General features: G+C 34.1%; 1 protein-coding gene across 3 annotated transcripts in view; it reads left to right on the plus strand.

The window, feature by feature from the left end:
- The window catches only part of LOC124537881 (homeodomain-interacting protein kinase 2), a 104,998-nt gene extending 98,051 nt beyond the window's left edge, over positions 1–6,947 (plus strand). For 2 of the 3 annotated variants that reach the window (XM_047114834.1, XM_047114836.1), the window contains exons 20-25: positions 59–310; positions 848–925; positions 1,212–1,390; positions 1,975–2,076; positions 2,933–3,335; positions 3,504–6,947. In XM_047114834.1, the coding sequence (XP_046970790.1) occupies positions 59–310; positions 848–925; positions 1,212–1,390; positions 1,975–2,076; positions 2,933–3,098 (777 nt within the window). In that variant the 3' untranslated portion in view covers positions 3,099–3,335; positions 3,504–6,947. The remainder of the gene's footprint in view (positions 1–58; positions 311–847; positions 926–1,211; positions 1,391–1,974; positions 2,077–2,932; positions 3,336–3,503) is intronic. The other variant, XM_047114835.1, reaches the window with a different exon arrangement.
- The last annotated feature ends 4,528 nt before the right edge of the window (positions 6,948–11,475 follow it).

Below are 11,475 nucleotides of genomic sequence, written 5' to 3' on the forward strand. Positions count from 1 at the left end.
AGTGAATATAATTAAATAAAACAAAATTTGATCTAATATTTTGTTGTTTATTGTTCAGCAGCAACAACAACCGCAGCAGCAACAGCAGCAACCACAACAGCAGCAGCAGCAGCAACAGCCTCCCCCTCAACAACAACAACAACAACAACAGCAGCAGCAGCAGGCGCCGCAGCGCCAAGCCGTGCCGGCGCCCCCGCAGGCCACGCCGCAGAGCCAGAAGAAGCGGCTGCTGGCGCTCGCGCAACAGGAGGCGCAAGCCAAGCTCGAGCCGCACCACGACCACCCGCCGACCGCCGCCGCGCACTACAATGTGAGTGCGCACCACGCGCACCACGCGCACCACGCGCACCACGCGAACACAAGCGCGAGATTGTTTCTCAGCAATTATGTCACTTCCAACTATTTCAAACTTAATCAGATCTGCACTAAATGAGAGTCTAACAATCAACGTTAAAAACGTTAAAATAAACATAGTTCTTGGTGGTAGGGCTTTGTGCAAGCCCGTCTGGGTAGGTACCACCCACTCATCAGTTATTCTACCGCCAAACAACAGTATTCAGTATTGTTGTGTTCCGGTCAGAAGGGTGAGTGAGCCAGTGTAACTACAGGCACAAGGGACATAACATCTTAGTTCCCAAGGTTGGTGGCACATTGACGATGTAAGGAATAGTTAATAATTCTTACAGCATTAATGTCTATGGGCGATGGTGACCACTTACCATCAGGTGGCCCATATGCTTGTCCGCCAACCTATTCCATAAAAAACTACAACTTCTTATATGTCATTCTAAATCGACATCAACAATCGAATTTTACGAATGCTAACATTGTTTTTATTTTATTACAGAGCGGTTCGACGGTACGCCAGACGAATGACTATCAATGTAATCAATACGTTCCCACGCAGCACAACAAGAGGGATAGCGTAAGTAATAACGATTCTGCCATGAATTCAATAATTCTTTGTAATAATCACATACTAAATAATACTTAGGTAATCATTTTATTATTAATGTAATCAAATAGAAAAAGGACTCCTTTCCATTGTTCATAAGAGTTAGCCTCGCCTTGCGCGATTCAGGGGAGTAATATTTTGAATAAGCTATTAAAATATAACATATCTGACCCAAAGTATTCTACGTGGATACTACATTCTTGTTAACGAAACAGTGGTTTGAACTTTTGTGATCAGAGACGTTATAACATTTCAGAGCGGCGGCTGTCGAGAATATCTGCCGGTGAGCGGTGCGGTGAGCGGAGTGAGCGGAGTGAGTGGGGTGAGCGGAGTGAGCGGAGTGAGCGGAATGGGCATAAGCGTCAACGTGGGCCCGCCCGCCGCGCACAAGCACGCGCCGCACGCCTGGCACCACCACCCGCACCCGCACTACAAGTGAGCCTCACTTAACGCCCTAGCTATGCAATTATCTTAATATTCATTTGTATGAGAAATTTTTAAAAATGCGCGATGCTAAATCCATAGTATAATAAATCTGAGGTTTGTTTCTTTTTCGATTTCAATAGATTATTTATTTATTGTTTCATTTGGCAATCCAATCTTATTAAATTTAACAATATAATGCAAAAATTATGACCAAAGAAGGATTACACTATTATAACATGAATTCGAAAAGCAGTTACAATAGAAAGTTTTTTTACTAGTTATTTATAGAAGTTAAACAGTTTGTGGTAGGTATAGGTACTCTACATAAACTGTATGTTTGTGAAAATTGTGTGTGTGTGTGTGTGTGTGTGTGTGTGTGTGCGTATGTTTGTGAAATTGTGTGTTTGTGTGTGCGTGTGTGTGTGATTGTGTCATTATTGAGTAAGCTAGCCTAACATTTGCTTTGATTATAAACTATTCCATGAAGTATATCAAGTAATCCGCTTGGAAATATATGGCCTGTTACTTATATTTTAGATTACTATATTGTAATTGAATAAGGATTTCAACACGTATGTATTTTGTTATTTCAGAAGCGGCGCTGGCGCTGCGGGAGGTGGCGTGCTGTCGCCGGGCGGCGTGTCCCCCGGCTACCTGCCGCCGCCGCTGTACGTGCCCACCTACCACTACCACACGTGAGTACCACCTATATCACATGGTGCATAGTCTTGTTATATTTTGGTTATTTTCACAGTATTATGTCATATGATATATTACTTTGGGGTAACGCTGCAGATATTGAATCTGTCTTTATTTTACAAAAGAGAGCAATTTGGTTTATTTATAATCTTGGAGCTAGAGACTCTCTTCGGGATGTTTTTAACAGAGTAGGAATACTTACTGTTGCGTCGCAATATATTTACAACAATATCATGTATATTCACAGTAACATTGATCACTTTGATAAAATTAGTGATAATCATTGTATATGCACTAGAAGTAAGGATAAACTTATAAAGCCAAGTTTCCGACTCCGCAAAGTCAATGAATCCTTCTTGGGGCAAGGTATCCGTTTCTATAATAAAATTCCGCAGAAATTTTTAACTTTGCCGTTTAGTAAATTCAAATCGTTTGTAAAAAATACATTGGTAGAAAAAGCATATTATTCGATACAAGATTTTGTAGATGATAAAAAAGCGTGGAGTTAATACCTGTTGACTTCCAAGCAGGATACATTAATTGAAATAATTGTATTTAATTAACATGACCTTGTATTTTTTAAATGTTAAAAAAGAGTAACTACTGAGTTTCTTGCCGGTTCTTCTCGGTAGAATCTACTTTCCGAACCGGTGGTAGCTTCACTTAATTGTAAAATGACGATTCAAAAGTGCTTATAAAAGCCTACTTGAATAAAGTTTATTTTGATTTTGATTTTTTTTGATATAAAGTATCTTCTTTTTGAGCTTATTTGTATGATTTATAACAATATATTCTTTGTATTTTAATTCTTGTATAACTTTGAATTTTAACATAAAACTCAACGTGTTTCAGTGGTGGTGTCAGCGGTGTGGGAGGGGTAGGTGGGGTGGGAGGTGTGGCAGGTCCGCCGCCCGCGCACCACGGTAGTGGCGCGAGGCTGCCCGGCTACCTGCAGCCCTACTCGCCAACCTACCTCGTGCCGCAGCACCCGCAACAGCACTTATGGTACACCGACTGAGAAGCGCCAGCTACCGGCTCGCTCGACCGGGATGACCGTGTGACGTTGCAGAACCCTCACCATCAGTTGCAGAACCCTTACCATCAATTGGGGTAGTCGAGCTGCCGTCTCGGGTCATCGACCATATGGGTCAAGGTATTAGCGATCGAGTTGCGAGAGTAATCGAATAATCGACTTTTCGTCGGACGATTATGTCATCTCCAAATAAGAAACTGAAATGCGATCGAGTTTCGTAAAATATAATCAATAATCAAATATGTACTGACGAAATCTCGCTGGGTCATCGACCAGATATGGGTCAAGTTATTAGCGATCGAGTTGCGAGATTAATCGAATAATCGACTTTACGTCGAACGATTATGTCATCTCCAAATAAGAAACTAAAATGCGATCGAGTTTCATAAAATATAATCAATAATCCAATACTGAAGAAATCGGACGGCGATTAATAAAATGCTGGCGGTATACGCGAATCGATACAGCAAAACTTGTAACGAAAATCGACATTGGAAGACATAGAAGAGTTGAATTGTGATATAGACAAAGTGTATCAGTACGAAAGTGTTGAAGACGTTTTTTAGATTTAAGAGCACAGAATTTAATGTAACGCACACGCTCGCTGCCCTTATCGACGAACGAGTCCAATATATGGTTGGATATATCGACCCCTTTGTCCATAAGGGCGGTCGAGTGTCCCTCGAGGAACATAATCGACCGTTTCTATTCACACTGCAATTTTTAATTCAAAACTGTGACTAGTGTGTTTCGCTCGCGTGTTTCAATACAGTTCCTTGTGTACCGCAGCCGGCAGGCTCTGTGTTATAGTTAATCGATTTCTGTACAAATTAGATGTGATCCATATTGTTCACATTGTACGCGACCTATATACGTGTTCGCGTTAGCTTGAGTGAGTATTGAGTGTTTATTGTTTTAATGTATTCCTTTTCTAGATGTGAAATTAGTTAATTGCAAGAATTTTTTAAATTAAAAACAACAGTGTTTATTTCTAAATGGATACGCAATGTATGCGTTAGATTTAGTGACGAAAGTTTTATTTTACTTGTATATGGATTGTAAATTATTTTTTAAGTAATTTTGCTGCGAGAGCGAAGCGAGTAGGTTGCATTTACTAATATTTTATCGTAGACTTAACGTTTCTACCAAATCATTTAAAAGTTGGGGAGTTTTATTGTATTACGGCGGCGATCGCCGGACGCACTGACGCGTTGACTTACTTTCTAGACACAACGCGATATGTATAATTTTTGTAGGTATTTTAGTTTTTACGTGACACTGATTTTGTCAATTACATATAGATTTTATTTGTATTGTATAATAGCGTATCCGCTTTGGTATGAGATTTATCGATGTTTTATGTTACGTTTCATATCATGTAGCGTAGTGGGCTCGACGCCCGTCTGTTTAATCAAACAAACAAACATGCTGTGTTTATTACCTATTTAATCATATTAACTGGAATTATGTAGATATAATCGTAACGTGTGTAGGGCGCGGTGATGGATAACTTGTATAGAATTAGATTCAATATTAAACAAAATAAAAAAAATGGTTATTTAAGAGTTTTATAAAATATTTAGTACGGAATAAACATTTATAGATTACTTGATGTTTAATGTGCATGTACGCTAAAGTTAGATAGAACAATATTGTTAAATATTCTTTGTCATTGAGGATTTATTGCTGAAACTTGTTTTGTTCTGGTCTTTCGCACTCCGACACGCTAACTGTTACATTTCGCTTGAATCGTCCTCAGTCTGGGTACACGACCTGCCATACTGACAGGCCCACATCGTCCATATCATTTGTATAATTTCACTTTGGTTTACTCATAGATTTCTTATACTATTGATTTTTGCTAATGTATATAAGTTTAGAAGTATACTATTATTTTATTATAAAAATTATCCTGAATTCCTTCACACTTAGTGTTTGTCGATAGTTTTTGCTTATTAGTTATTTAAGAGTTTTAACTTGTATGATTAGCGACCATTGTGGTACTATTTAGGATTTCATTATAATGTAATCGATGCAGATGTAATGTCCTACCAAACGTTTTCGAAATGACAACACACATTTCTTTATGTTAGTATTTTAGGTTTGCTGCCTGACAATAACTTTATAGTTTAATACACCCTGTAATATTATTGTAGACAATTATATTTAATTATTTTAAATATTTTCGAGCATTGTACGGAATATGCAAATGGTATATCATATATTCTGAACTTTTGAATTTCTTAACCTCATTTTTAATTATATATTTTTTCTTTTTAATTTCCGTATTTTACTCAAATTCTCACATATAAAATTCTCGTCTATTTTGTGCAATGCTTGTTTTATTGTTAATGACGCGTCTTTTATGTATAATAAAAGTATTACAAATCTTAAAAAATGATTACACCAATCAATACATTACAATGAGAAGCAAGTTTCTACCAAAGTTTGCATTTAAACTGTGACAAATGAAGGGTTTTAATATTAACAAAAAATATTGCAAAGTGACATGATGTATTTTTATTAAAAATCCACGTGTATATTATTTACGAGACGCGTCATATGATTTGAGTAGTTATCGGTGATCACGCAAAATCAATGATCTCTGAGCCCTAAAGGCTTTCAACATACGTTATATAAAACTTGACCCCACACGCGTCAATAAGCACAGCATTATTGAAATTGGATATTCGACTATCACAAGTAACATATGATAACAAAATATAAAAAAATATGTCCAATTTATTTTAAGCTAATCAATATTTCCGAATACTGCTACTATTTTACTTTTATATATAATCTATACCTATAATGTGTCTTAGTTTCAATTATATAATGTAGTTTTTAATCTTATATAATAAAAGAAATAATGTGTTACTCTGATAGTCTTATATCCTTTAATTTTATTTTTCATTCATTTGTTATTAATTAATACGTTTTATTTGCGGAATTTTTGGGGTTTATTTTAAGTGTATTAACAAATGTATTGTTAACTTTATTTGAATGTATTCTTTCCTAGTTTGTATAGGACCAGCTTTTATTGTTTATCGTGAATTATTATTGCCTTATTAATTAAATGTTAAGCATATGTCTACGTGGGGCATATTCGATATATAAACATAAAACAAATGCTATCAGTCCGTCTTTTCTGTGATTTTTATCGATCGTAGTAATTTGAAAAATTTGATTATTGTAAATTTGGGTTGTTGCAATAAATTTTAACTGAAAACAAATTAAATGCTATAATAGCCGGACGTAGTCATGCCCCGACTGTACGATTGTTTAGTTGTAGTCTGTTTCGCCTCAGCTGTACACCCGTAATGTTAACTATTGACAATAATTATGTAACGGCCGACATGATGTACAAATACGACATATTTGTAAGTTGTTTTACTAATTTCTCTTTCAATATGTTTAAGCGCGAGGATCGCGGTTGCTGCTTTAGTTCGTATCACCCCAAACGCACATTTGTGTTTTATTTTTTATTGATTTCACTGTGATTCTAATGAAACTACTAAAATATTTTTTTATATTTAATTACACATCTCCGTATAAATTAATTTAAGGCTACGTTTGCTATTTAAATGATTTCATGTAACCTTCGAAGTATGCGTACCTGTGGGTACGAGCCGAGAGCTAATTATATATAATAATGGGTATTTTATGTTTTAATTTTAGTTTGTAGGCGCTCGTGTCTTTGCAGGCGGTGAACCATTAACATAACTTAAATTTGGTGATCAGGGGCTAGCACTGATGTTGCTTAAGGTTTCTCTTCATTAATAATCACATAGTTATTATGAAAGAATTGTAAATAAACATCCAGATACCCCTTTTTATTTTACTTTTATTTTTTGTTCCTTTTCCTTTATTTACGTTTGTTTTTTTTTTTACTTTATTATTTGGGCCTGTCTCGAATGATTTATTTTTACACAAGTTGTAGCATTGTGGTCTTTCTCGCCCTCCGATACTGCATAAAATACTAGTAGTTGAATATTGCGCCGCATATTTGTACCTAAACACATTGTTATAAAGGCTAAGGTCGCCTGGCCTGCGCCCGTAGTCGCGTGGCCCTCTAGTCAATAGTGGCGAGCGACGCCTGAGCTGCTGTCTCGACAATAACCCAGTGTCAGACAATAATCATTCTTATTATTTGCCTATTAGTAGTCAGTTCCGATCGCCCCTTATTAGTGACATAGTTAACTACATTCTAGAAGTTTAGAATATTCAGCGATTCATAAACTACATCATTCTAGTTGCGGAAAATCTACAAGTCTAAATAAAATAAAACCACTTACGATTGTGAGAATACTTCTTTTAATTCGGAATGAAAAGTGAAACGTATAGTGGTTGCATTAAAATAATACGTATATTTTGAAAGATATTCACTTCAATTAAATATGTGTAAAAAATATATATGTATTAGTGACAAATCGTAAAGTACTTACATTTTTTTAGTTATCGTTAGTATTTATAAATAAGTTTAACGAGAGATTGGTAAGTTATTGATAAATGTTCATTTTAGAATTTAAATTTGATATTTAATAACAAACTATTTATCATTGATGTACCTTAATATTGACTGAATGTTACCTACTCTAAGTGCTTAGAAGCAGCTTTTTAAGAAACCGTTTACTAGATGTACGCACTTATTAGTAGGCTCAGTGAAGTGATTTTCTACGATTCATTAAATATGTGCACATTTTCTGATATAAAAGGTATAATATTACGATTATGACTGCCTCCGAATCACCATAACTTCTGAATGAGGTCAAAATGGTGTTGTATTGAATTTATAAAGTCTTAGCATAAAGGAAACAATATCAAAGACAGATCAAAACGCCTGCGGTTTTAGTAAAGGCATCGTTTTACAGGGGGACGTAAGTCGTTCACAATATAATAAGGTATTTCTGGCAATCACAAGTCTGATCTCAGGTACGTTGTAGTATTCGATAGGTAGTGCGCTGCGGATCCTAGCTCTATTCTAGTCGTAACTTTTATATATTCGACGTTCTATATCTACCTAATAGGTATGTGTGATAATAAAGTTAAGCTTTCAACTAGATGAAGTACAATGAATTCTAATGTTTATCTCATAGGCCAATGTTTATAAATATTATTTTTACACTGTCTATTAATATAAATGTGATTTTGTCTGTAGATTGTAACGTCTTAGATTATTGCGCGGTCCAGTTCGTCGATATATCTCTAATTCAATTTCAATAAGTATTAAGCTGCGCTCCGGTGTCTAACGTGTAAACTAATCTAGGGATATGCAAAGTTTTTTAATTCCATGTTTACAATATCTCGATACGTCACGATGAAGTAATAGTTTTTCCAATGCTTTTCACTGTGTTTATATACCAATAGCGTTAAGGTTCAAAATCGCATCACAAGTCTGTTCTTACCAAAATATTTTGCCGTCCAAGTTTCGTACCTTTTCGCGTACGACAGACAGACAGCTGGACTGCTCTATTTACTATTTAACATATTTAATTTTGAATTACAATTCATATTTCGACACCAAACCGATTTTTAAAATTCTATATTATATGATTAAGTATTTTATATTCATATAGAGCTTATAGAGGGTTTAGGGCTGTAGTCGATTTAAAATAAGCTGTGAACTGAACTTTGAGTCGTACCTGTGTATAGTAAATCGTTCCAAACGTTACAAAATATATCAAAACATGTCATATATATACCATCATATTCGTTTTAGAATTTACAAGGATTTATTTAGTTAACATAACTAATTAAAATAAAAGCAAATTTAAAAAAAAGTAATAAATAATGACCGATTTCTGTAATTTTTTTTTCATTAACATGGCAACTTACTCTTGTTCACATTTTCGCAAATTTAAGATATGTAGGTACGACTCAGCAATCAAGTCACTGAACCCAAGTTATATCAGGGAGATGTTAGTGTAGAAGCTTTTCGTCTTAATTAACTTATCAAAGATTTATAAAAGCTATGGGTGTAGTGTTGAACGCATAGGTTAAACTATAATGTAATGTTGTTTTATTAATTTTCATTCGAATATGAATATACAACAGCTGTTTTAAGTTACAAAAAATTTGAATTTAATGTTTCAAGCACTGGCGAAATTATTTTCATTAGTAATTCGGTCGACTCTTTTCAACTTTCTCATAAAAATTGTCTTCAAATATAATAAATTTATTATAATCTAATACATACTTAAATGTTAGGGCTACGGCTGTATGTTAATTTTGTATGAACATTATTAAAATTTGTTATAAAATATTTCGTAAAAGTGATTTAAAAAAAATTAACAGTTACTCATTAATTTAGAAACATTTGTATAATTAAAATTTAAGATTTCATGTCGCCTTTGCTATTAGATGACGCCAGTCTAGATAGAATATCTAAAAGGATTATATCTGTAAAATGTGATTTAAATGTCCAGATTATTATTCGATATTTGCTGTCTTCTATATTACATACGTTTAAGAATATCCTATTAGCGTCCAGTGAGATTTTGTCTATCAGTGTCTAAAGTTATTGTGATGCGAAATAGCGCGTCGCAAACGTAATTACCTACACCTATTTATGCTAGAATAGATTCAGTAAATGTAGGTCTCCGACCAAATTAGCTGGTAATTTAAATATACTTATCTCGGAACACAAATATTATGAAGTCGGTATTCGTACGCTGTGACTAGCACTGTATGTAGGATGAGGGGAAATGAAAGTACAAATTTATCAAACGTTCCCCAGTCTCGAACGCTTTAAGCTCTTTTCTTATATACTTAGTAATATATAAGACAAAGACGTTGCATTGAAATCGTTTTGAATGTTAAATAAATGTCGTATTAGATAAACTCGTAAAGTTTCGATTTTTATAATTTGCAAGTTTCAGTGATATTATAAAATGTTTAAAAATTTGTAAAACCTAACCTCACACAATTTATAAATTATTTGTTAATCACTTAAATGTACTAGATTTGTGGTAGCATAGTTGAATATCGGTGACAGGATCACGTTTTCGAATTAAATCGTAATTTTATAACAATTGATGTGCCTAAGTGTAATACTCTATTGTAAATGTATATAATATAATGAGTAGTATATTTATTTCAAGTCCTCGGACTGAATATTAGCGGATCGACGCCGTGTTAGCTATATATAATGTTTCGTGTTTATTGCATGTTGGTTCAGAAGTGTTTTAAAGACAATAACTTCTCATTTGCTCCAGTCGGTGACGTACCAGTGCCAAGACTAATCAACTAATCACTACAATAATCTGTTCGACTGACCATCTGTATGAGACAACAAAAATATTACGAAACCAACGATGCTTCTTAAAAAGCGCCGTTATAGTACCTGTGTTATTTTTTATTGAGATTGATGGCAATTATTATTAATTTTTTTTTGTCTGTATAATGTACGCCACTGACTGTAGTCCTTGATGTGTAATTGCTTAATGCATTTGAATATAATTAAATTTTGATCTACATAAGCGTCTAAATTTTTACTGCATTGTAATTTGTAAAGAGCTACATTTTACTATTTTTTTTTTCGTTCGAAAATTGTCGATTTAATTTTAACACTTCAGAATATATTTGTACTGACTAGAAGTAGACTGTTTTCTATTCAAAGGTATAGTCTTACTTTAACACGATAAAATTGTTGTGGACACGTAGTTGATGTCATGACTCATGGTATGTTAGCTTAGAAGTTACCAAATTTTTATAGCACGCCACAGGATTTTTTGCATTTCCAATAATTGTACCTAGTCAGTTTTTTTGTATCGAATGTTTGAATCGCGGACGAATTGACGCCGTGTTTATGTACGAGTGACGAGCAATTGTATTTTATCATCTATACTCGCCGTGTACACGAATATAATGGGTATCGGTAGTTATGTAGACTTGATTGTGATATCAATAAACATTTTCATACGAGCATCCAATGACTGTTTTAATCATGGCCCTCTCCTTATTTTTTGCGATCGCAGGTCGAATCGAACGCTCTACGGGTGAATGGAGTTTTATTTATTGTTTTCCCGCCACATTTTAAGATTAATGATTCCAATCACAATTCATTGGAATTGCTTATAGTTTTAAATAAATATTTGTAAGATCATTTTTATATGATGCAGCAAAATTGTTCGAAGATATAATTTATTGTAAGTATAAAAAGTTATCATACACTCCAAATTTATAATGAATGTCTTTCTGACAGTATATTTTTTTTAAACAAAGGTATTGAGCATAGAATAATATTATTCTTTAGTAATCATATATTACAGAGCAAAATTGTTCTGAGAAACAATTTACTGTAAGTATATTTTGAATAAACTTCAAATTTAAATAGAATAAGATTTTTTGTGTGGTTTCTTTA

The sequence above is a fragment of the Vanessa cardui genome, chromosome 19, assembly GCF_905220365.1.
Source record: "Vanessa cardui chromosome 19, ilVanCard2.1, whole genome shotgun sequence".
In the NCBI taxonomy this organism is placed as follows: Eukaryota; Metazoa; Arthropoda; class Insecta; order Lepidoptera; family Nymphalidae; genus Vanessa; species Vanessa cardui.